The sequence below is a fragment of the Panthera onca genome, chromosome A2 (genome assembly GCF_046562875.1).
Source record: "Panthera onca isolate mPanOnc1 chromosome A2, mPanOnc1 haplotype 2, whole genome shotgun sequence".
Lineage (NCBI taxonomy): Eukaryota > Metazoa > Chordata > Mammalia > Carnivora > Felidae > Panthera > Panthera onca.
The window spans coordinates 140,052,056-140,076,959 of NC_138340.1; the positions used below are offsets into that span (position 1 = coordinate 140,052,056).

Here is a 24,904-nt window from a genome sequence, read left to right on the forward strand (position 1 = left end):
TTCCTGCCTCATATAGGAAGGCAAAAAACAAAACAGGTGATTGTTTAGACTTCAAACTAATTGTAGTTACAATATGGATAGAGCAGACCCACTTTAACAAGTAAAAATCAAGTCACTTGAAAATTAACCACGAGAGGTTCACTTCTCTCTCCTGTAAAGATCTGAGAGGTGGGGTAGCTCTCCGTCTGCAAGCCACGCTGCTCAGCGACTCAAGAAGTAGTAACCGGCTCCTCATCCAAAGGCTGCTTTAACTGCCAGACTGAGACAGATATTCAGCCAGTGGGTGGGAAAGGGCAGAGGGACAGGGACACGCTCCTCTTGTTTCCCGTGTAGGAGCCAAAGGCAGGCTGCCCCAAGATGGACCACACTCTGGAATATTTAACTTCTGAAAGAACGAGCACAAGCAGGGGAGGGACAGAGATGGGGGCAGAGGATCTGAAGCTGGCTCTGTGCTGACACGAGAGAGCCTGAGGCAGGGCTCCAACCCCTGAACTCTGAGATCATGACCTGAGCTGAAGTCGGATGCTTAACTGACAGAGCCACCCAGGCGCCCCTAACATATTTCTTTAAATAAAAGTTACTGGGACAGCCTGTACAAGGACACCTAGACCTTCCTCTGTCCCCCTTAAAAGCAGGGCATCATGCCCCACACAAAAGGTACCCTCCCTGTACCTGGAGGTTAAAAGACATTCTCATGATGAGAGACAGGAAATTTAGAGCCTGAAGCCTGTATAAACAACCCTTTTTACTAATTTAGTACCTTGGCCCAAATTCTGTTTAGAATTCCTTACTGAAGCTCCCCAAATTCAGTTGTCAATTCCTCAGATTTACTGTCTTTACCTAAAAAGTGAAAAAGCTGCCTTAGTCATGTCTTCAGGTCTCTATTATTGGGCCTCTGTGTGCATGCAATAAACTTTTTCTCTGGTCTGTCTCATGTAAATTTAATTCTTACTCCAGCTAGAAAACCTTAAAAGACGAATTTTTCCTTCCCTTCACAAGGAACGGCCCATACATTCGCACACATCACTTCCATTCATAGCTCGCTAGCCTGAAATTAGTCTTTTGGCTAAGCTAACTGCCAAGAGAAGGTAGAACAAATATCAGATTCCAATTGTTCCCAGCCATCAACAATTTGAGCCAACAATTTGTATGCCACATACTTGTTCCTCCTATTCCGGCAAGACTTCCTTCCTGCCCTCCTCAGCAAAATCTCAGAAGTCTGTAGCTGGTCTTCCAGAATTGTGTAAAAACAAAGACATTACCTGTGCAATTCCTTGTAAAGACTGATAGGGCCATGGGACCTGGCCCTATTCTCGTGTGGGAGAAATAAAGTTGGCACCCTCCAAGCTAGGTTCTTGACATACATTCTCTGGGCAGTCATGCTCTGTTCCACGGATAACAAAAGGAAGGGGAGGGCAAGATTAGAAATGTAGTCTTCAGCCAGACAGCCACGTGCCCAGCTAAAAATTCTATTTCTTGTAAGGAGGGGAGAACATAGAGGAGGCAACTAGCAGAAACCAATAATGGTAAAAGACCATATTCCAGAAGAAAGGGAACCAGATGCTTGTAGGAAATGAGCTAACTCTCCCCATCGTATATTCTACAGGAAGCAATGGCTAAAGTCACTAAGAATCCATGAGAAAAGTGGTATACATATTTCAATTTATGAACTATTTCCAGAAGAACTAAAAAAACATGAAAAGTTATAAAGGTTCCCTCTGGAAAGCTGATTGGCAATGGGGAAGAGTGAACAGACTATTTAATTCTAAGTTCTGCAAGGTTTATGCTATGTAAATATATTGTAATAGCTTAGATTCAGATTACAATCTCAAACTAGCACTCATAGTGCTACTTCTCTTGCTGGATTCTCTTTCCTTCTACATCATTCAAGCCCATGCTTTCAAATGAAATCCACATGACAATTCTCAAATTTACTTCTTATACCCAAATCTCTCCCAAGCTCCAAACAACTGTCCTTTTGATCTCTACTTATTTCAAGGACCACAAATTCAACATCTCACCTATTAGGTTTTAAGTTCCTCATGGCATGATCTGTATTGGATTAAATTGTATACCCCTACACAGCTTCTCAAATATTTTTAAGAATAAGAAAGGCAACAAAGCCTAGGATTCTAGGATGTAGTGATCAAATTATAGACATTCTTACAGGATCGCACACTTGAACCACAATTATGAAACATTAAAGCTATTTGGACACTGTCCTCCCCCAGTAATTTAAGATATATTGTTCTATCATGTAAAACAGAGTGGCCTTCTAGTTGAAGCAGGGAATAGAGAACAAGAATGTGCTTTCTGGAGTGCCTGAGTGGCTCAGTCAGTTAAGCAGCCAACTCTTGATTTCAGTGCAGGTCATAATCTCACAGTTTGGGATCAAACCCTAGATATCAGGCTCTGGGATCAAAGCACAGAGTCTGTTTGGGATTCTCTCCCCCACCCCCTGTCTGCCCTCCCCTACTCTCTCTCAAAAAAAAAAAAAAAAAAAAAAAAAAAAAAAAGAAAAAGAAAAAAAAGTGCTTTCTATCTCCCTACTTCCTGCTACTCAAGAATACATGAAGCCCTTCTGGTAAAGAAAACCAGAGCTTCACAAATGTAGGCAATAGATGTCTTGTTATAGTTCAGAATGATTCCTGAGGATACTTAGCATTTTGTAAGCCTTTCTGGCTAAAGAAGTATTTTGAGTTTTAGAGATTTTCTACAGAACCAAATTAAGACTCTCATCTCTTTAAATAAAATATGGAATAGATTTCCCTAAATTTGTGAAATAAAAATACAGGTTTCGTAGCAGAATTTAATTTTCCCATCTTCCAGTATTCATACAGATACATAACAGTATTTTTAAAAGAAATACTGCAGATGAAATATAAAACTAAAATCCATCAAGATGAATGTCCATTAACTTCATAATCCATGAAAACTAGAGACCCAGCTTCTTAAAGCACACGTGCTTTGCTTTGTGAATCAAAACAAGAAGCACAACTATGAAGACCTAGCAAGATTTATATCCTGTCCCTCTACCTGCCCCTGGCTCCAGCATGGAAGAGCTGAAATGCCATATACTCAAGACAAAACAAAAATAAAGGAAACAAAAAACAAAATGGAAAATAAGATTTTGATGGTACACTGGCAATGATGGTTTCAAACTCAAAAGCAAAGACCAGGCAAAAATTGTTGTATTAAATAATCTTCAATACAAAATAACCTCAAAATGTATATATGCACACATGCAGAGGTGTTTATAGATGTGAAAAGCAGGTGTATGCATTATGATTAACATCCAAAACTCCAACAGAAAGTAGTTTTAACCTTTAAAGTTGGACAAAGAATCCTTGTCCAACACCCACACTAAATGAATCAAAGGGAGTTCCTTTCCACTGACTACAGTATATACTTCTCTTTATACTAGTAGGAATCTGGCATCAATATCTAGGAGTTAAATGCTTCTAGATATACAAAGTCAGTTAAAGATACATACAATTGTAGGGTAATATAAAGATGATACTATAAAGATAACAAGATAGGAATGATTACTATAATGCTAACTATTAGATATATAAAAAAAAATCCTAAAGTCAAAATTTGCCACATGATTTTTGACCTAAAACTTAATATTCATTGCATACTACAGTGAACCATAGTGTCAACATAAGATTAGAAATTACCACAGAGAAAACAAACTTCACCACTAGAAATTTTTAAGTATTCTGGTTAACTATGTTAATACCGATTCAAGAGAAAAATAACATTTAGCAAAAATTTCATAGTACTACAGATGCCAAAATGTACCTAGAGGTAAATTCATAGCTTCATATACTTTTATTTTATTACAAAGCAGAAAATAAAAATCCTGTTAAGCTGCCAGATCAAAGAACCACCTTGTATCGCCCCTTACCCAGCTCCACCACCCCCCCCGGAAAAAAAAAAAAAAAAAAAAAAAAAAAAAAAAAAAAAACCACCTTAGGAAAATAGAAACTATAAAACAAAGTTTATAAAGTTTACGTGTCCATTTGTAAGAACAAGAGTATCTGGGCTATCTAATGAATTTTTAAAAAGGAGAAACCCTGGAGACCAAAAGCTGAAGATAGAGAAAATGAAAGATCTATCCAACTATGTTAATATACCTGAAAACCTAGAAATGGCCAATTTTCGGTGACAGTTGACAGCACAGAAAAAGACCTTTCTGAATACAGACCAAAAGAACTATAAAAAATTAAAAGCCTAGGGAACTCAAGTTTTCTAAAAACCAGCGCAATCAGGGAGCAATTACCCTAGGAATGTAAATACAGTTTAACAATAGGAAACCTAGTAAATCCATCACATCAGTAAAATTAAGTCAGGCAATCACCTCAATGGATGGGACAAGAAATTTGATAAAAGTCCATTCCTGAGATTTTTCAACTCAATGTAAGAAAAATAGAGTAGCAAAGAATACCCTAAAATGCTAACAACATGTTCCTTGGTACAATTCCAAAAGCATTCCTAGTAAAGCCTGCATCAAGAGAAGGCTATGGCAGGGCACCTGGGTGGCTCAGTTGGTTAAGCATCCAAATTCAGCTCAGGTTATGATCTCAATGTCTGTGGGTTCAAGCCCTGAGTCAGGCTCTGTGCTGACAGCTCAGAGCCTGGAACCTGCTTCTGATTCTGTGTCTCCCTCTCTCTCTCGGCCCCTCCCCTGCTCACTCTGTCTCTGTCACTCTCTCAAAAATAAACATTTAAAAATTAAAAAAATAAAAAAAAAACAAATACACTGTTTTGAACGTTCTTAACCAGAGATGTCAAACAGAACAGGTACAGCTACCGGAGAAGACAAATCATTACAATCAGAGGATTCAACCGCCTACCATAGACAACCCAGAAGGCTCAGATAGGACTTACTAAAACAATAGTGCACAGCGATACGATCAGTTAAAACAAAGCTAGAGTTTAACATTTACCGATTACTGGTAATAGAAAAACACAAGCCACAGAGAAAAAAATTGTAAAAGGTTTAAAAATAACTTGGTTATAAACCCAAGGGGCCAATACAATGAAAGGGACGAAACATCGCAATGACAGAAGAGGCCTAACTGAAGAGGATGTACATCAAACAAGACTTTAGTAAAAATTAGTTTCTCAAACAGGCTTAACAAGAAATGACAGCATCTAATCAGGAGCATAAGGGAGCATAAGTGTTAACAGGCACTAAGCTAAACACTTTCTATGCATCTCATTTAATTATAACAAAAATTCTATGTGGCCATTAGCCCCTTTTTACAAATGAAAAAGCCAGGACCTAGAGAGCAGAAATACCTTACTCATACAATGCATGGATACTACAAAAGAATGAAGCCAGGCTCCCTGAAGACAAAGCAATTTCCTAACTGCTGCATTTTTTTTTTTTTTTTTTTAAGAAAGGGCAAGTGAGGGGCACCTGGGTGGCTCATTTGGTTGAGTGGTTGAGCTGACCTCAGCTCAGGTCATGATCTCAGGGTCCTTGAGTTTGAGCCCCACGTGGGGCTCTGTGCCTAAAGCTCAGAGCCAGGAGCCTGCTTAGGATTCTGTGTCTCCCTCTCTCCCCGCCCTTCCCCTGCTTGCACTCTTGTGGCTCTCTCTCAAAAATAAACATTAAAAAAAAAATTAAGGGTAAGAGGGGGTGGGGATACGGGGAGGAATAGAATGGTAAAAGATTTGATAAATGGGAACTCCAAGTATTAAAATATGTAATTATCCTAAGTCAAAATTACATGATATGAGCAATAGGAAAAGAGCTAGACCAATTAGAATAGGTAACCTAAGAAAAGATGTAAAAGACACATGCACATAATCTATAAATTACTGAACACTACTGAAGGAATTTATGCTTGTTTTATTCTTAAAAAAATTTTTTTAACGTTTATTTATTTTTGAGACAGAGACAGAGCATGAACGGGGGAGGGGCAGAGAGAGAGGGAGACACAGAATCGGAAGCAGGCTCCAGGCTCTGAGCCATCAGCCCAGAGCGGGGCTCGAACTCACGGACCGCGAGATCGTGACCTGAGCTGAAGTCGGACGCTTAACCGACTGCGCCACCCAGGCGCCCCATGCTTGTTTTATTCTTGACTGTGTTTCCAGAACATCTGATCTTGTTAAGTAGAGGCTCAATAGATACTTGGTCAATGAATTAATGAGGGAAACCATTTGAACTTGGGCTTCCAGCTTAGGAATGGAAGGAAGCAGAGCATAATCAAGAATCAGTCTGCAAGAACTGCTTAACTTTGGGGGGGGGGGGGGGGATGTCAACTCCTTACTTCAAACATTAATTCTAGATGGGAAATTGTCCAAGAGAAGAAATGTTAAGGAAAAGATCAAAGTATATCTAAAAAAAGGCAGACTATAGAAAACCCTTCACAAAGGAATGCTATTTTCAACATACTGATAAAGAGTTCACATTACCAAAATCGCAACCAAAAAAAATGAAAAAAAGGACATTAGACCATACACATATATTCATCTTCACTATCAGGAAGGAGCGAGTTAACTATCCTGCTAGCCTGGCAAAGACTGCCTTTAAACTGTTCATACCTTTTGCCCCAGTAGTATTTTCGTTGTAAAAATTCATCACAAACCTGAAGGTTAGAAAATGAAAATATTCAAACCACAAGGTTTACAAAGTGATGTGAAGAAGTTTCAAAAAGTAGACCAATGATGCTCTACAGAAGACTCTCAAATGCAAACTACAACCTATTAATGTATTTTTTTTAATTTCCTGAAATATAGTCAATACACAACGTTAGTCTCAGGTGTACAACAGTTATGTGACACTAATGCAATTTGAGCAGGTTTTCCATACTCTCCACCTAACGCTAAAATTTTGCGGACTGCAAACAAAAATATAAAATCACTTAAAACCGTTTAAACAAGAACTTAGCTAAGTACTTAATGCCTTCTGAAGTTACTTTCTGAAAGACCTATATGCACGACTACTGCATATACCAAGGAAATATTCCACTGACTAAAGATCTTGAAAGACCTTGGTGCAATTTACTCTTCAGTTAGGCATTACTCAGTGTCAACCTCTGAGATTTCACTATACTCTCCCAGTTCATTTTGGAATAGGAAGCAACACTCAGGCTTACACTCAGCATCCTATATTTTCTATTGCTAACGTTGTGATCTGTGGTTTTATAATTACACACATGCAAATGCAACTTAATTGCCTCTAGCATATTACCTAATTAAAGACCTTTCGGAAGTCTAATATGTACTGGCCTCCCACTGTATTGATTCAATAAAGTCTAGAATATTTAGATGTTTGTTCCTCCCTTAGAGCATCCCTGTTGCTTTTACCTTAATATGGAATATTGGTTTAATTACTCAGTAATCTTACTCGTTACTGCAAATAGTTTCACCTTGCCCATGTGAAAATAAGCCAGTTTCCGGCAGCTTTCCAGAAAACACACACACACAGTTCTCAACCTTGGCCCTACACTGGAATCACCTAGGAAGCTTTAAGACTACAACCCCCAGAGATTGATTTCATTAATGTGGGGTGCAACTTGGATGATGGGATTCTTAAGGGCTCTCCAGGGAATTCTAATGTGCAGCTAAGGATAGAAATCAGATTTTTGTTTTTAAAAAAATGAAAGCCCATCAAAATCCTCAGCTGATTTTGAAACACAGGGACCAAAAACAGTGATCCTAAAAGGAAGTGTTACCAACTCAGGACAACTTCATAATTTGATTCCTAAATATTAATTTTGGGCAAGTGTCCTTTGTTCCAGTATATGTCCACCTTTACATTTACAGCTATTAGGTCTTTAACCCAAAAATTAAAACGGCAACACATGACTATGTGACCCACCACTTCCTTCCCAAAGATCTAAGTCAATCTGAAATGCATAGAAAATAGCACAATCATGCAAAAGAGGCCTCCTCACTACCAAACTGGTGGGATTTTCTATTTGGAATTCTCGTATTTCATAACCTGGCAATTGGTTTTAATTTTATCTTAAAGTTCTTTAATGACCTTACATACAGTGTTATCTTTTGAGTGTATAAATAAAGGGAACAGTTTCCATTAAGAAAAAAAAGAGGGAAACATAATTAGCTATTTTATTTCACTTTATAAGCAGTCATTGTGTATCAGAATTACAGCTGATTTCATTTTTGAAAGAAGCAAACGTCAATATCACTTAATCTGTCTGAGTTCTTCTCATCAACACAACTCATTCCACTAAATTAAGTGCCACCATCTCAAGACACCCTGTGGAGGGTTAGATGAATCAAAGCAACACGCGTCTTCCTGAGATACTGTATTAAGTCCGGTCTGAGGTTACTTTAATGTGGTTTCCAACTCATTCCCCAGAGGACAATGTATTCGCTCTTCTTAAAAACCAACATAACCTATCCCTTCTGCATTTGCTCCACAATGTACTAAAGTCAGAAGAGCACAAAGGCTGAATTAAGCCTAACTCCCAAAGAGGGTGGCTTTAAGATTTTCACATCATTTGCTGGAAACCTGCAAACAAGGAAACAAGGTAGAATACTGGGCTTCTACACTGCTGGTCTCTTGGGCTTGGTAGTGGCAGTGGCCAAGTTCCACTTTGCAGTCATCAGTTCTACCAGCTTTACATTTTTATGGCTTTCAGGGGGTAGAAATCCTGGAGGTCTCAAAAACACATTTAGGAACACTAGTTTCCCGAGATCAGAAGACTCTTACTTTCCTTTCTCCCCGCCCCCCCCCCACCCCCGCCACCACTTTCCTCCAAATTGCACCTAATTCTTTGCAACATGTACTAAATCTGACACTTGTTTGTATCCAAACAAGTTTTGGGGGGTTTGAGCACATACACCAATGAGCACTGGAGGGGCAGAGAATCTTAAAGCAGGCCTCGAGATTATGACCTGAACTGAAATCAAGAGTCTGATGTTTAGCCAACTGAGCCACCAAGGCACGCCCACCACCCCCCCCCCCCCCCGACACGTTTTTGCTGGACGCCCTATGCTAAGGCACCAAAGAGGGGGCAACACAGCACTAAAGGCATAAGATTTCCTAGCCTTAGGTAAGGGATTCTCAACCCTTGTAAAAGCTGTGGGGGCTTTGTTTTGGAAAACTGGTTTTTCCAGGATGCCAGGGTGGCTCATTCCATTAAGTGTCTGACCCAGGCTCAGGTCAAGATCTCCAGGTTTGAGTCCTATGTTGGGCTCTGTGTAGACAGCTCAGAGCCTGGAGCCTGCTTGGGATTCTGTGTCTCCCCTCTCTGCCCCTCCCCCACTCGGTCTCAGAAATAAACACTTAAAGAAAATTTTAAAAATTTGGCTCTTTTCCCTGAACTTAGGGATCACCTGAACAGTCAGAATGTTAACAAAAGAGACCATCATGTCCAAAGATCTAAAAGTAGCCACTTTTTGTAATGAAACATTCAGATGGCAGAGTTATAGGCAGGCACCTACCATAGGTCTTTCCACCACAATGCATTCTTGCCCTCTTCCTGATCGGTTTTACCTAAGGAGCTTGCTCTCCCCCCCACCCCCATCCACAATTTCACATTTGTGTACGTTTCTCAAACTTAGACAAAAATTATGTGAAGTGGTGGGAATGCTTATTCTAGATGAAGGTTAAGTCACAACTTAGAGTGATTACTGGTCATACATGTAGAAATGGCAAGAACAAAAAACTGAGAACAAACTGAGGGTTGATGGGGGGTGGGAGGGAGGGCAGGGTGGGTGATGGGTATTGAGGAGGGCACCTTTTGGGATGAACACTGGGTGTTGTATGGAAACCAATTTGACAGTAAATTTCAAATATTAAAAAAAAAAAAGAAATGGCAAGAACATCAATCTAGGATTCACAGAAAGTTATCAAATACCATTTTACTCTAATTCCTGATTTCTAGTTTAAAAAAGCGGGTTCCTTCAACATCGGACTTTACTAACTTTAATGAAAGCAAAAACAGTGCAACCACCCATTAGAAGCCTACAGACCTGCAGTCTAAACCTTTAACTACAGGAATGAACATACTGACCCCCCTGTTGTGGTAGTCGTTATGATGGGTCAGAGTCCCCCTACCTTCCAGTCACCATGAACACCTATTACTTTTCCAAAGGTTCAACAAATTGCCTTTATGATTTGCCTTCTGATGAAGCGGATTTGCTTATTTGGTAAACTGCTTTGCCATTAATACCGATCCCACCCTTAACCAATGATAGAGAGTCACACAAAGTTCATTATTGCTGTAGCATTCTGATGGTACCAAAGTCATCAAGGTAAAGAGGCATCAGGCTTAGACACTATTCGGAACTAAAGTCCTTTTGCCATTAACAGTTACTTCATATTGGTATCACATGTGAACCCCTGAATACGTTAAGTGATGTGACCACCTGGTGCAAAGCTGTTAGGGTGGACCCAGATACTCACTTTCAGAATTTTCTGTAGAGCCATCAGTAGTCCCAGGGCCTCAATGGCATACATGGCCACTGTTCCTCGGAGTTGAAGTTTTCCAGCCAAGAGCAAAGAAAGCAATGTTCGAGTCAACCGAGTTTAATGCTACTAAGCTTTCGAGTAACTCCTGGATAAAACCCCTAACTAGCTTTGTGGGCATTTCTAGCTAAGTAAGGAGAAAACAAAACACTGCAGCTGAGGTCTAGTTCACAAAAACTCACCAGCCCTTTAAGGGAGGGCTAGGACAGCCAGAGGAAGGCTCTTGTGTCACTTATAAAATGAGGACCCCTGGGGCTCCTGGGTGGTTCAGTCAGATAAGTGTCGGACTTCGGCCCAGGTCCTATCACGGTTCATGGGTCCGAGCCCAGTGTCAGGCTCTGTGCTAACGCTCAGAGCCTGGAGCCTGCTTTGGATTGGGTCTCCGTCCCTGCCCCTCCCCTGCTTGGGCTAGGTCCCTCACTCTCAAAAAGTGAACAAACATTAAAAAAAAAAAAAAAAAAAAAAAAAAAAAATTAAAGTGAGGACCCTTTCAGATCTCAATCTGAGAGTTTCTAAATTCTCAAAGTTGTGACGAGTAAACAGCAACATGCAGGTCAATAACAATTTAAGCTATCAGATCCTTTTATTAGATGTTGGACTACTTGAAGATACAGGAGAAAACATACAATGGATTAATGATTTTGCAATTATGCTGTGATTTTTTTACATAACCCACATGTATAATTTGAGACTTAAAGTTTCTGGCATTAATTGACTTATGTATCAAATTCACAGGAATATAAGTTCCCACTTCACTCCATCCTAGAAGAAAACCTACTGCCAAGAATTGTTCCAGTTCCCTCTAGGAAGCAGCATGTTAAAAAAAAAAAAAAAGTGTGGGGCCTTTGGAATAAGGCAAATATTTAGGTTATGTGGCCTCCCCCTTAATAAAAATTCACTGAAGTTAATCTGACAGCACTCAATGCTCCCAAGATTTAAAGAGCTGAAGTTTCCAAGTATTTTTGCAGAGATCAGATGCAGGGTTTTGTCGTTTGGGTTTTGGTAACCTCTGGGTAAGGTCATAGTTTTCTTAGGGTTGTGAACGTATTTGGCAGTTCAAATAACTTCTGTAGGAACATTCTATTTAAATGGGAGGAGTCAGATCTGTAACCATGAACAAGCAAAGGGGAGTTTCAGTACCAAAATGCGACAAGCACAGTGTAAGTCAGCTACCAGTAACTTTTTACAAAAGCAGAATAGTCTGGACAGGACTAGCTTTAGTTTCACCATACGCTTTTACAGTTTAATACACTAAAAATAAGCTTCAATGCACTATGAATGACCGAAGTGATAACAGGCTGACCTTCAGAAGCTTTACACGGCTAGACAGGTCAAGAATTACTTACACTTAGCATAAGGAGGACTACTGAAGTTGAAATCTGCTTGACCTATGGAGTGGACAAGCAACAGGTGACTGCAGCACAACGATGAGGAAGCAGGGTACCTACCTACGGGAAGAATAGAAGGCGCACAAGAACATCACGGGGCACGCACAACTGACTGGAGGAATGGGGACTTCAATCATGCCCCCCGAGGAAATGATGCTCAGACTGCTCACCTCCGAAATGAGGGGTCTGCCTGGAGGACACCAAGGTCTTTTCCAGCTCTAGCATTCTGTGACTGAATTACCTACAGGGTTAGGTTCTTGAAGGTTCGGTGTAATTCGGCACCAGCTGTAAAGAATCACCCCTCAAGTATTCCCAGAGAGTGAAGGGTTTCAAAACAGCTACTTAGTTTAGGTGTGTTTTTAAAGGCTGGATAGAGGACGATGGTGGGAGGACTGCATGTACTCAAAGCTGCAGTGGTGTTTCAGAAGACCATTCAAATGCTCCCCGGATTTCTGAGAAATGCTTTATGTGCTTGATATTTCAGAAAATAAACACGTGTGCATCCAGATACGCCTCGGGCAAATTCTAAGCTCTCTGGGTCTCCACATTTTGTCGGAGATAGTTAGATTTCTACTGGACCTTTTAGGTTCAGCATTCTATCAGAAAGATTTCTTAGGTTCTCATTTACCCAATTAGAGTAATTGGAGTCATGACTTTCCACTGTTACAAAAACATCGGACCCCTGCAATGTGGTTTTAAAACTAAAGTTGGCAGACGTTACACCTGAAACAATCTCCTTACCTCTTTGGGATGCAAAAACAAAGCAAAAAAAAAGCAAAAACAAAAACACGCATTCCTTACCAAGTGGTTATGCACCAATCCTTTGTTTTTCATTAATAGTGCCTGCCCAGACCAGGAATTCTCAACCTACAGCAATTCTAAGAACTGCGTACCTTCTCCAGGGTTTGGATTTGAAGTGTTCATTACATAGCAGTAAAGCAAGCTCGTTAACTTTTTTATTCCCTGCGGAAAATTTCTACCCCTTCGCCCTAGTGAAGGCTGCTCTAGCTAACAGGGGTGGCCAGATTCCACCTGTTTCGCCTAATTACACAATCATTAAGACCCACAGAAAAGCCCAGCTCCAGCTGAACTCAGGTGGGCAGGAATGCACCACTGCTCTTAGAAACTTAAGTTGATGGAAGTTGCGTTGTGACCTGGCCGGAGCGGAGTCCCAGCGGGTGCAACCACCGCACGGCGGGCGCTGCGGGTCTCACGATGCCAAGCTGACAGCTTCTGCCAACAGGAAGGGGGCTGGGGAAGGACGCATCCGCTGCAACCCGATACCCAGCCGGCTAAAGCACGAAGGGATTCCCCCTGAAAGATTCCCTTGAACCGTAAAGACCGACAAAAACAGTGCACGCATTAAACAAGGGCAGAGGGCAAGCGCCCCAGCGCTCTCCCGGGAGAAAACTCCGGGGAGGAAGAAGTGGCGGCCGGAGGCGCCGAGTCCTGCGTGCAACTCACCTTCTGCTGCCTCCGGGCCATGTCGGTGGGCTGTTTGGCGTTGAAGGGGTACGCGATGCACCTCACGACGAAGACGTAGAGCTGCAGGCGGATCCTCCGCTCCTGCTCCTCATCCAGCTGCCTCTCGGGCTCATCTCGCCCCTCGCTGAGCACAGAGGGGCTCGGGCTCACGGGTCTGGCCGCGCTGCCGCCGCCCGCGCGCCCCGGCGCGTCCCGCCGCCCTTCGCGAGCCGGGGCCGGTGGCGCTCGCTGCGGGCCGCCGGCCGCCACCAGCACATCGCGGCTCTCCTCTTCCAGCCCTTCGTCCGACTCCTCTTCGCTGGAAGACGGGTCCAGCATGGTGCTCGGGGCGCCCCGCCGCTCGGCCCGCGGCCCCCAGGCGCCTCACCCACGGCAGCCGCGTCCGCCGGTCTGAGGGAGCCGCGCGGCTGGCAGCAGCGGCCGCAGAACGAAAGGAAAACTGGCCAGAGCTTTCCGGACACGTCGAGTTAAAGACCGGAATGTTTCCTACCACCAGGGCGAAAGGGGCGGGCAAGAGCCGGGAGGAGGCGAGGGGGAGCCGCCGGGATTAAATAGGCGGAGTTAGCGTTGGAGGTGAACGTGAGCGCCTTGTGAATTCCTCTGCCCGCCCGGGACCCGCCAACCCCGTGATCCCGCCACGCCGGCGGGCAGAGGCGGGGCGGCCCGAGCTCCCGGACGCAGGTGGGGAACCTGTGGCTCCTACAACAAGCAACACGTGGAATAAAATGTTGAGCGGGCGCGGGGTCGTGGAGTACGCGTGCGCGCGCCGCGGCTGCTGCCGGGGCCCAGGATCCCGGGTGCCGAGGCTGGTAGTTTGCAAAGGCGAGGAGGGGCTAGACGTGTCTGCTCCGTATGCACACCCTGGGTTGCTTGGACTACCTTGACCCCCTACCCTCCATGCTTTTTCTCCCGACAGATTCCTAAAGGGCAGGTGGATGGGGGCGGTGGAGTTGCTCCTACTCTCCGAAGGTGAGGAAAGCGGCCGGAACATCCCTGAGACCCGAATCCGATGCCCAGATTGAACCCAAGTGCGGAAAAGTGGGAGCCACTCACCTCAAAATAATGTTGGGGAGAGACTTTGAAAAGTCTCTCGCTCTGCTCTGCTGCTGTTTGACGCTCATGCTGAAGTCCAAATTATAAAGTCAGAGGAACGTTTTTGACAAAAAAAAAAACCCAAAAACGAAACACGCGAGGCTTTCTTTTTAAACTGTTTTTATTCCCACATGAGCAAGATAGATTTTGTATTTTTGGAACGGCACTTTGGTTCAGCTCACACATAGCTGGATTATTTTCTGGGTTGGAATGAGATTGACTCAAATAGTTTGTGTAGTGCACACATATCTTCAGCTAACGTTTGAGCACACGCCCGTTGTCCGGCACTGTCAGCATTTGGCGGAGCCTGCGGAGCTCAGGGACACACAACACTTGGTCATTGTTGGTTCTGGCCTCAAGTGGGCGTCTCGAGGCTGCACCTGAAGCCTGTCTTATCTGCACAGATTTCTCAGTCCCAATGGTGGAACCACCTGGAAGTTTCTTCCTGTGATTTCTGTTTCCGATGTTCTTAATCCGGTCAAGAGGGGGAAACAGGGAAAACAGTGCATTCAACCCAAGATGCAATGTACTATGGCCAGACTGGCGCAGAGATTATGAAGCGCCGGGGAGATACGGGGGAGGTACACTGTCGACTCTGAGCTTGTCTACCCTGTGGCCAAAAAGCAGTTCTAGCTTTTTTAAAGCCACTTCCACAGTTAGGTACACAATAGACAGGCTTTCCTTCTGCATTTACTGACGTTCTCCCTAGATGGGGTAGAAAGATAAGGAGGCATTTACTCCTAAGGAGCCTTATTTATCAATCCTTAATGGGTGCCCATAGCGATAAAATGTTCATTGAGGGCATTACTGCTGGCAGATCTCCAACTTTCCAAGGAATAGGAAATCTCAGAAACTGATGTATTTCAAGAATGTTTTATTCTTGGCAAGGTAAACCATAAATGATAAGCCTATTCATTTCAGTCATAGTATCTAATGCTTACATACATAACAATTTACATTTTGCAAAGTTTTGTAAATGTGCTTAACTAATGCCATCAAAGTAACCTTTGGATAACAGGTAATGATGATGGTGATGATTACAATTAATCTTTTAGGTGCTTTGTATGGACTATTGCACTAAGCCCTTTACATACATTATTTCATTTTTTATTTTTATTAGTAGTTCCTTTGTACAGATAAGGATCCTGAGATTTAGAGAATCCTCTTTCCCACAGAATTATGGGAACAAAGACTCAACACTATGAGTCCTTTCTAATTCCAAATAGTGCTTTTTTTCTATTATAATCTGATTATAAATCAGTTTACTAAATGTATAATGTTTATTAAACTGATAACTCAAATATGTTGTACTTAGCAACATAAAAGTACAATTTAAATATAACAGTTTTATTACTGTTTCCTTTATTAATTAGTTAATACTATTGTTTCCTTTACTTTTGTTTCCTTTATTAATTAGTTAATACTACTTGATGTAATAGCTTATTCTCTTCCTATTAAAAATAGTTACCAAATTAAAGATTCTTCAAGCCTTGGGGACCCGACTGGAAAACATCTAATAATTTTTAGAATAAGATAGACAGTGGGGGCACTTGGGTGACTCAATCAGTTGAGTGTCTGACTCTGGCTCAGGTCATGATCTCTCAGTTTGTGAGTCTGAGCCCCACATCAGGATCTCTGCTGTCAGCACAGAGCCTGCTTCGTATCATCTGTCCCCCTCTCTCTCTGCACCTCCCCCGCTCATTCTCTCTCTCTCTCTCTCTCTCTCTCTCTCTCTCTCTCTCTCTGCCTTTCTCTCTCAAAAGTAAATAAACATTTAAAAAAAAAAGATGTAGTGTTTTCTCTATGAAGATGAAAATGGTTTAAGGGGCATAAATTAAAGAAGTATCCAAAAGGCAACAAAGACAATGTTTAAGGATTTCATTAATTAAACATACATCGCTTAAGAAACTAACATATGTCAATACTATGCTGGGTATACTTAGAAAAACAAGATCTAGTCTTGAAGCTTTAAAAGTGTGTAGATTAAACAATGACAAATGAGAAAATGATTTATTTAAAAAAGCAGAAAATAAATGTTGATATTGCAATCTGATGATTATTCTAGTATCCCCAAAGATAATGTAAGATAGAGAAGAATTACCTCATGCAGGACAGAGTAAAGGAAGGATGCTTGACATATGGCTTGAAGAATGATTTAGAGCTATTAGGGTGAGGGCACTTGGAGGCAGGAGGAACTGTGTTTGCAAAGGTATGCAATTATTTGCCATGTTCAGAGAATTGCAAATAAACTGGCATGCCTGAAGAGGAGGTTACATATGAAGATGAAGGGAGTGAGACTAGAGAACTGGCAGAGGCAAATTTAGCATCAAGCAAGACAGTCAGCAGGCATCCAAATGGGGTTATACGTGAAGGCTTAAGTAAGGTACAACATAAGATGATCCTTAACTCTTAAGAGTCATCCAGAGCAGTGTAAGGGCAGTGAAGCCAGAAACAAAATACCAATTAAATTACTCAAAAAAAAGAAAAAATTGGGGAGAGAAACAGTGAGGGCTTGACTTTAAACAGAGGACAAGAAGAAGAGGGACGCTTAAGAGAAGGACAAAGGAATTAATAGAATATGGATGAGGAGCTGAGGAAGAGGTTAAGAATAGAATACGATTCTCAGGATAGGGTAACTTCACTGATGATAGATGAAATATGGGCTGCTAGAAGACACATAGGTTTGGAGAAACATGAAGTTTTGAGGAACCCATCATAGAGATCCTAAACTCTATCCTAGATCAGTTGGAGATGCAAAGCTGTTACTCAATTCTGTCAATATGCCGAATCATCGGCATATTGGTGTTAGTTGAAGCTACAGATATAGATGATAAGGTCCAGAAATCATGTTCAGAGAGAGAAGGCCAACAATGGGTCTCTGGGGAACCCTCCCTGCCTCTTCTCCAGTTAAAGGATGGTTCAAAGAAAACAAGCCTGAAAAGACAACCTGATCATTAGAATTCAGTTGTTCTTAATTAACATTTTTTTATTTTGTGCTTGCATGGATGTTCTTGCCAAATTTTACCTTAAATAATAGCTTTCCAGGCAATTATAACATCAGCTGATGTTCCAGAATAATTGAATAAATGATGCCTAACGTAAGACTATGATTGGCTTGTACCATTTCATAAATACACAAAATACACTTGAACTTATTCAATGATACATTTTTACTTTTGTCAAGGTGAATATAAAAACAAATTGAGCTTATACTGCTTTTTAATGAAACACCTTTAATCCTGGGGAAAGATGGATGCACAGTAATGAAATAGAATATAAAATGTGTTTTGGCAATGATATTTAAGGAAACAGGTGTGTGACCTGAATAGCTATAGGTGGTCTGTTTTCTGGTTAAGAATTGATTTGTGCATTTGACCTGAAAGGAAGGTATTAACTCTTTTAAGTCACAAATGAAATCATTCTTTCACTGAACAGATATTTTTTTGGGCATCCACTCTAGGCTCTGCACTATTCTGAATAGATAAAAACAATAAAAGTTAGTCCCTGAGGCAATGCATATGAAACAGACATGAGCAAAATAAGAAATTATGGTAATATATGCTCTTGTGGCAATACAGAAAAAATTCACAAAATATCCCTTAAGTGTTTTGGAATTGGACAGTCTATTATTTTTTGTAGTCTAGTTATCACTAAAATAATATTACAACAGAGAGAGGAATCTTTTTCAGGTCAAATAGAAGGACCAGTTTTGCAAATATGTACAGGAAAACTGTCAACTCACAAGCCCAGGTAAGAAAAAAGACTATGCATTTACAGAAGTAAGATAAAAACAACAAATTTGAAGATGAATATTTATATCTTATGAGGCAATAATCTTCCTGGCAACTTTATTTAAATCCCTTTCCTCTCTTTGCCTAGCTTTCCCTTTTTCCTCCTCTCTAGTTAGAATTTGAGTCCTAGTGGAGAACAGTTCCAGGACTCCACTTTTTATAGATAATGGGTAAAATATATGCAAATGATTAGCACAAATTGACCAGTAAACGAGTAGTCAACATTGATACACAGACTCATGCACATAAACACAAGATATAGTCAAAGGATTGTTGTAAAGATAAAACAAGATAATGGACGTAAAGTACTAAAAAAGTATTTGATACAGAGTAAATTCTCAGTGAATGCCAAGTATTTTGCTGTTGTTATTATAACTGCTTTATTATTTGGCTCACTGTTAACCACAGAACTATAAAAACAAACTGTAGAGAGGTGCCTGGGTGGCTCAGTCAGTTAAGCATCTGACTTCGGCTCAGGTCATGATCTCATAGTTTGTGAGCTCAAGTCCCACGTTGGGCTCTGTGCTGATAGCTCAGAGCCTGGAGCCTGCTTCAGATTCTGTCTCCCTCTTGCTCTGCCCCTCTCCCACTTGCAGTCTGTTTCTCTTTCTCTATTAAAAATAAATATACGTTTAAAAAATGTTTAAGAAACAAACTGTAGATAACATAGTAAATGATTCTATGCATTTTTATTGGGTTTTACATAGCTTAGAATTTGTATTTCTAAATTATTTGTCCTGAAACAACCAGACTAAAGAAACCCCCAAATATGTGTTATTTTATTAAGATCTCAAAGATTTCATAAATTTTTAAAATGTTTATTTATTTTGAGAAAGAGAGAGAGAGAGAGCGCAGGAGAGAGGCAGAGAGATGGAGAGAGAAAGAATCCCAAGCAGGCTCCACACAGTCAGTGCAGAGCCCAATGTGAGGCTCGAACCCATGAACCAACCATGAGATCATGACTGGAGGCAAAATCAAGGGTGGAACGTCAAACCATCTGAGCCACCCAGGCACCCTAAAGATTTCATAATTTTTATAAGAAGGTCTGACGCACAAGAAGAAGCTACTTTTCTTCTGTTCCTAGTCAATCTGCGGACATTCATTAATGATTGATTATAGTTTTGTTCTTAATTTTCCATTTGGTGGAAATTTGGAGGAGGTAACAGAAATGAGCTGGTTGTAAAGTACAAGGAGAAAAAAAGGTAGAAACATATTGTGACCTATGTGCTCAAAATGTCATGAGAAAAGTCTTACATTAATTCAAGTTATATAATGCATGTGGTGATTATGCTCTTCTAGAGAAGCAGATATCTAGCCTAGAAAAGATGTTTGTATTTTAAATGTTAAAACGTAGGAATTATGCTCATAAATGGATAAAGCAATAACAGGTTTTTCCCCCATCTACCTTTTATAGCTTTCTTGAAGTTATATTCACTTTGTTGCTGAACACATTTTTTTGCCAATCAATAATATTTATTGAGTGCCTATTCTACATTAAGCACTGTACTAGGACACTGTAAAGAGAGCATTGCATCGATGGACTAGAAACTCAACCAATGTCTTACTCAAGAGATGAGAATTCTACTACTGTAAAAAAAAACTTACACCATTTCAACAATAATGCTCAAAAAAATTAAACTAAATTGAAGCAGAGTTTTTATTGAAGACAATTATAAGTGATAGTTAAATTACGTTACATAGGAAAAATAAAGATATATTTTTATTAACTACTATTACTCTGGTCTGTAGCAGTGCTGAACAAACTTGTTCTCAGGACCCACTTACACTCTTAAAAGTTGTTAAGGACCACAAGGTCTTGGTTAGGCGGGTTACATTTATTGGTATTTTTAATATTAGAAAAATAAAACTAAGAAAATTTAGAAATAGTTCTTTATTAATTCATTTAAACGTAAAAGTAACAAACCTATTATGTAACATAAATTACATATTTTTATGGAAAAAAGAACTGTGTTTCCAAAATAAAAATGTGGGTGGAAAGAGTGGCATTATTTTCCACTACACAAATCTTTTTTAATGTCTGACTTAATAGAAATCATGTAGATTTTCTTATCTGTTTCTACATTCAACCTGTTGAAATATGTTTTGTTTGAAAGAGATGAAGACAATCCAATCCCACATAAATATGCAGTTGACAAAGGAAGGAGGATTTTAATACCCTGTTTCTGTAACTGTGGTTATGCTACTTTGATATTATACCCAAACTCTATAAGTGGGGGTTTCCTTAAGATTGCACTATGGAATCTAAAACCACATCAGTAAAACTTTCTTACACTGGCTCATTGGATAATCTAGATTGTCCAAAAGTTGGCACATTTTATTTAATTACATAGCACCCAAAAAACGACATTTGTCAATAACCAGCAATAACATCAAAAAAGTCGTTGAGTACCGGAAAACTATTAAGCTCACAGTTGCAGACAGAGGTTTTCTGAATTCTAATTTTCATTCGAAGGCTTGAATTTTATAACTGGTAACAATACTGTCAGTGGAGACAAGCTCACCTCACTCATGTTTGAGGAAATGCCTCCCAAGTTATCGAAGTCTGAATAGTTATAATTTGTTTGTCAAGTTGATCTCTCCAGTAAAAATGGCGTTCAATGAAAAAGCAGCTAGTTCAGCTTGCAACTCAAACAGTTCCTTCTCCTGCAGACAAACATTGTATTTCAATATACAGTGGAAGTGTTTTATGTGAACATCTCATTTCACCTCACAGAATATATTTTTAAGTGTATGCCCAAGGGTTGAGACTTAACAAACTCATTATTTTTTTACTGCTTAATCAGGAATATTTTTTTTTATTTTTTTATTTTTTTATTTTTTTAAAATTTTTTTTAACGTTTATTTATTTTTGAGACAGAGAGAGACAGAACATGAACAGGGGAGGGGCAGAGAGAGAGGGAGACACAGAATCGGAAACAGGATCCAGGCTCCGAGCAGTCAGCACAGAGCCCGACGCGGGGCTCGAACTCACAGACTGTGAGATCATGACCTGAGCCGAAGTCGCATGCTTTACCGACCGAGCCACCCAGGCGCCCCAATCAGGAATATTTTTAAGTGACATTGGCTTTTTTTTTTTTCTTTCTGTGAGTGTCTGCAGGTGAAGGACACAGTGATATTAGTGGCTTTTTAAGCCACTGCTTTGATTCACGCTAAAGTTCCAGCATGAATCCACCATTGTTTCTACAGCAGCTATGTAATGTCAACACAGTGAACAAGACCAATAACATCTTGTATTCACATGAAAAAATTTTCAACCTCTCTGTTAGGGTCTTAGGGATGCCCAGGGGTTTAAGGATCGTATTTTGAGTATGCTTCGTCTTCAGGGTTAGGTTTCTAATTTTGCTATTGTACAACTAAAACATTGTTGTTACCCATTAAATATTCACTCTCAAATATTCTTCTCTCTGTCTAGAATACAGTAGGTATTATACCATGTTGAACAAATATATCCCGTGGATCTTATTACAGTTAAAGATATAGATTGTGAAAATGTCTTCATTCATATTTTAAATTATCATATATATAAATTTTTCATAAATTTTATGCAGTCTCTCTCAAAAATTAAAGCATTGTATTAAATTAGCAAGATATTTCTGGAATATTAATAAAGTAATTTTTATATAGGGATAATTCTCCATTTGATAACATAAAAAAGGTAATTTAATATCTAATATTATGCCTTGAATCTGAACTTAAACATATTATTATTATAAGGCTATTAAATTTCCCTGGGTTTCTTTTAAGTCATAAAATACCTATCTATATCTAAGAACTGAACAAAAAAGATATATATGGTATGCTTAGAACTTTTCAACTATGTCATATTTTTTCTACTAATGTGGACATCTAGGGATAACTTAATTTTATTAATTGGTGACAAGTTTACATTTAAAACAAAATTTAGAAATTTAGATTCAAGAGTCTACATTATATAAAAAAATGATTCCTAACAGGACATTGTTAGAAACTATACTATTCTGTGCAGATAAAACTAAAAATTCTATATTACTTGTAGTCAGCATCATATTTTCACATCTCACTCTGAAGTAAACAATATGAAAATAAAATATATATAAAAATAAACCAATAAGAACCTCTTTATTTACAATGATCTTTTTATGTAATTTAGTTGTGGGGGGAAATGACTTAAAACCAAATAGGAGTGTGTTTGTGTGTTTGTAAAAATTATAGATCCTCTCCATCACAAGACTTCATATTTTTGCAATTAAGTTCCTGGCTTTTACTCATCAAAATAGGACCTAAATAAATAAATGTTAAAATAAGGAGAATAGGGGCACCTGGGTGGCCCAGTTGGTTGAGCGGCGCACTCTTGATTTCGGCTCAGGTCATGATCTCATGGTTGGTGGGTTTGAACCTCACATGGGGCTCTGAGCTGACAGCGCGCAGAACCTGCTTGGGGTTTTCTCTCACTACCTCTCTCTCTGCCCCTGCTCTGCTCATGCTCTACCTCTCAAAAATAAATAAATAAATATTAAAAACTATTTTAAAAATAAAATAAAATAAGGAGAATATTATTTAAAATCATAGAGTATGGATGAACTCCAGGGGGTCTAGAGCCCCTAAAATTGTATGCAAAGTGTATCAAATCCATGGACTGTTTTTCTAAGAGGTTCCAAAGCTTATACCATAGAGATCAAGGCAGCAAAAATCTAAGAATCACTGAATCTGTGTTTTAGAGCGGAATCATTCTATAAAATATGAACTCGGTAAATCATGTAATGCCTCAGGCCCATACTTGATAACTAAAGTGAACGAAAGTTGGTGGACCATACGTATCTGACTACACCTTAACCATTAACTGGGGAGTTTTGTTCATCAATTTTTCTGTAATCTCCTTAAACCGGCTTTGTGTTCTACATTACAATAATAAGAGTTCTATTAAGCAATTATTCAAAAATATCTGCATCTAAAATCTAAACAAAATAATGGGCATAAATCACTTGTGAAAACATTTAAATACTAGATAAATATAAGGAGACTTTATTACCAGTTATGTAGTATCAGCAGATAGTTAAATAGGTTTATTATCACCTAAGCTTCTCAGAATTCTTTAGGAAGTGTGACTCATAGCTAGTAAGCACGCTTCTACTTCTCAATAGTTCTGTAGTTTGAAAGCATCTTTGCAAGGTTGATACTCAGTGATATTTCAGTGTCATTTAGAGACTGATGGGATTCTGGGCTACATGTCTTATTTCACAAAGTTATGAATTTGGATTGTAAGAACAGGTGTTCATTTTTCTTTTTATCAGAATTCACAATTTTGAAAAGAAAAAGAATTACAAATCTCGGTTTGTGCCTTCATTTAATATGCCATCACAAACACACACATTCATACATGCACACACACATATTCAGATTATTCAATACCGTATCATTTTCCCTTGTTATATTAAAATATTCTCCTTCTACAATTTTTTTCTGGTAAAGATTTCCTTTCCCAAACTTGAAATGATTTTTGCATTTCCAGATTTTACAAATATAGAAATATCCATAAGATGGTGCTGTATCTTTAACTTGGTCAGATACTTGAATGCTAAAACACATGTATTACAAATGTGGTTAAAAGACTAGGTTGGAGTTTAACTTTTAATAAGTCTTATGCTCTAGAGATGTCAGTATAAGTGTAACCGGAATCTTTACATACTTATTTTTCGTATATCACACAACTGCTAAAATGTCCTGCCCCAGATTCAGTCACCTGGTATAGGTGAAAAAAATAATTGAACTTCTTATTTCAACTGATATTTTCTAAACAGCCACCTCACACATACCATATTAGACAAATGAAGCAGTTGAATGATATACAGTATCACTTTCTACCAAGGTTAGCAGTTGTCTTTAGAAGTCCTCTGAAACATCCAATGGAAATTAGAAATGACATCACATGCAAGCACGTCCTTTCAATTGTTGAGGAACTATAGAGGCGCTAACTCAATCATTTTCTCTCTCTAGATTATTTACCCAGTGAGGGAAAGATAATTTAAGATGTGCTAATTGTATAATGTATTTCTGATTTCAGGTGATGTGGTCAAGAGAAGTAATATTGTATATCCTATCTAATTATCACTCATAAGCAGGTTTAATAAACAGAGTACTCAAAAATTGGTTACAAGATCCTTTACTTTTAAGATAAACAATCTTATGTCAAATGAAGGGAAACCATTTTAGGGGAGGTAATAAGGGAAAATGTGTTCCTAAAAGGAAATACTTGAAGTCCTTAAGGGCAGTAATATCTATATAAGTATATCCAAGGCAGGAACCAAGTTCCCATAACATAACCACATGAAAATCTCAAAGAAAATATTTACTGCTATAATTTGGGGATATTTTTAATTTTATTGATTGGCTTTTCCATCAATTGCTCAGATTATTTTTCTCCCTTTGAACAGTGCCATCTTCTAATTGACACCATCATTACACCTCTAAATCTGATACAATGCTATAGTTTTTCCGAAAACTTTGAGTAAGTTAGTAGTCATTATGAAGTGCTGTATTAGTGAACATAAGACAACATGAGACAGGCAGATATGACCTACTCTGGCAGAGAGATGAGGGAAGCAGGTGGTGCTTGGGCAGAGATCGTGAGGATAGGCATGAGTTAGAAAGGGCCTTTCATAATATGCCTGGGATTTGCTTCAAAATTGTCTGGG

The 24,904-nt window shown here is 39.4% G+C and overlaps 1 protein-coding gene across 6 annotated transcripts in view; it reads right to left on the bottom strand.

Moving 5' to 3' along the window:
* Positions 1-24,904, bottom strand: part of CADPS2 (calcium dependent secretion activator 2) — a 667,593-nt gene that overhangs the window by 525,478 nt on the left and 117,211 nt on the right. For 2 of the 6 annotated variants that reach the window (XM_081795066.1, XM_081795064.1), the window contains exon 1: positions 13,309-14,427. The exons of 1 other annotated variant lie outside the window; for it this stretch is intronic. In XM_081795066.1, coding sequence (XP_081651192.1) covers positions 13,309-13,647 — 339 coding nt within the window. In that variant the 5' untranslated portion in view covers positions 13,648-14,427. Of the gene's footprint in view, positions 1-13,308; positions 14,428-24,904 lie in introns of those variants that run through there. 3 more of the 6 variants (XM_081795062.1, XM_078440056.2, XM_078440046.2) reach the window with 3 other exon arrangements.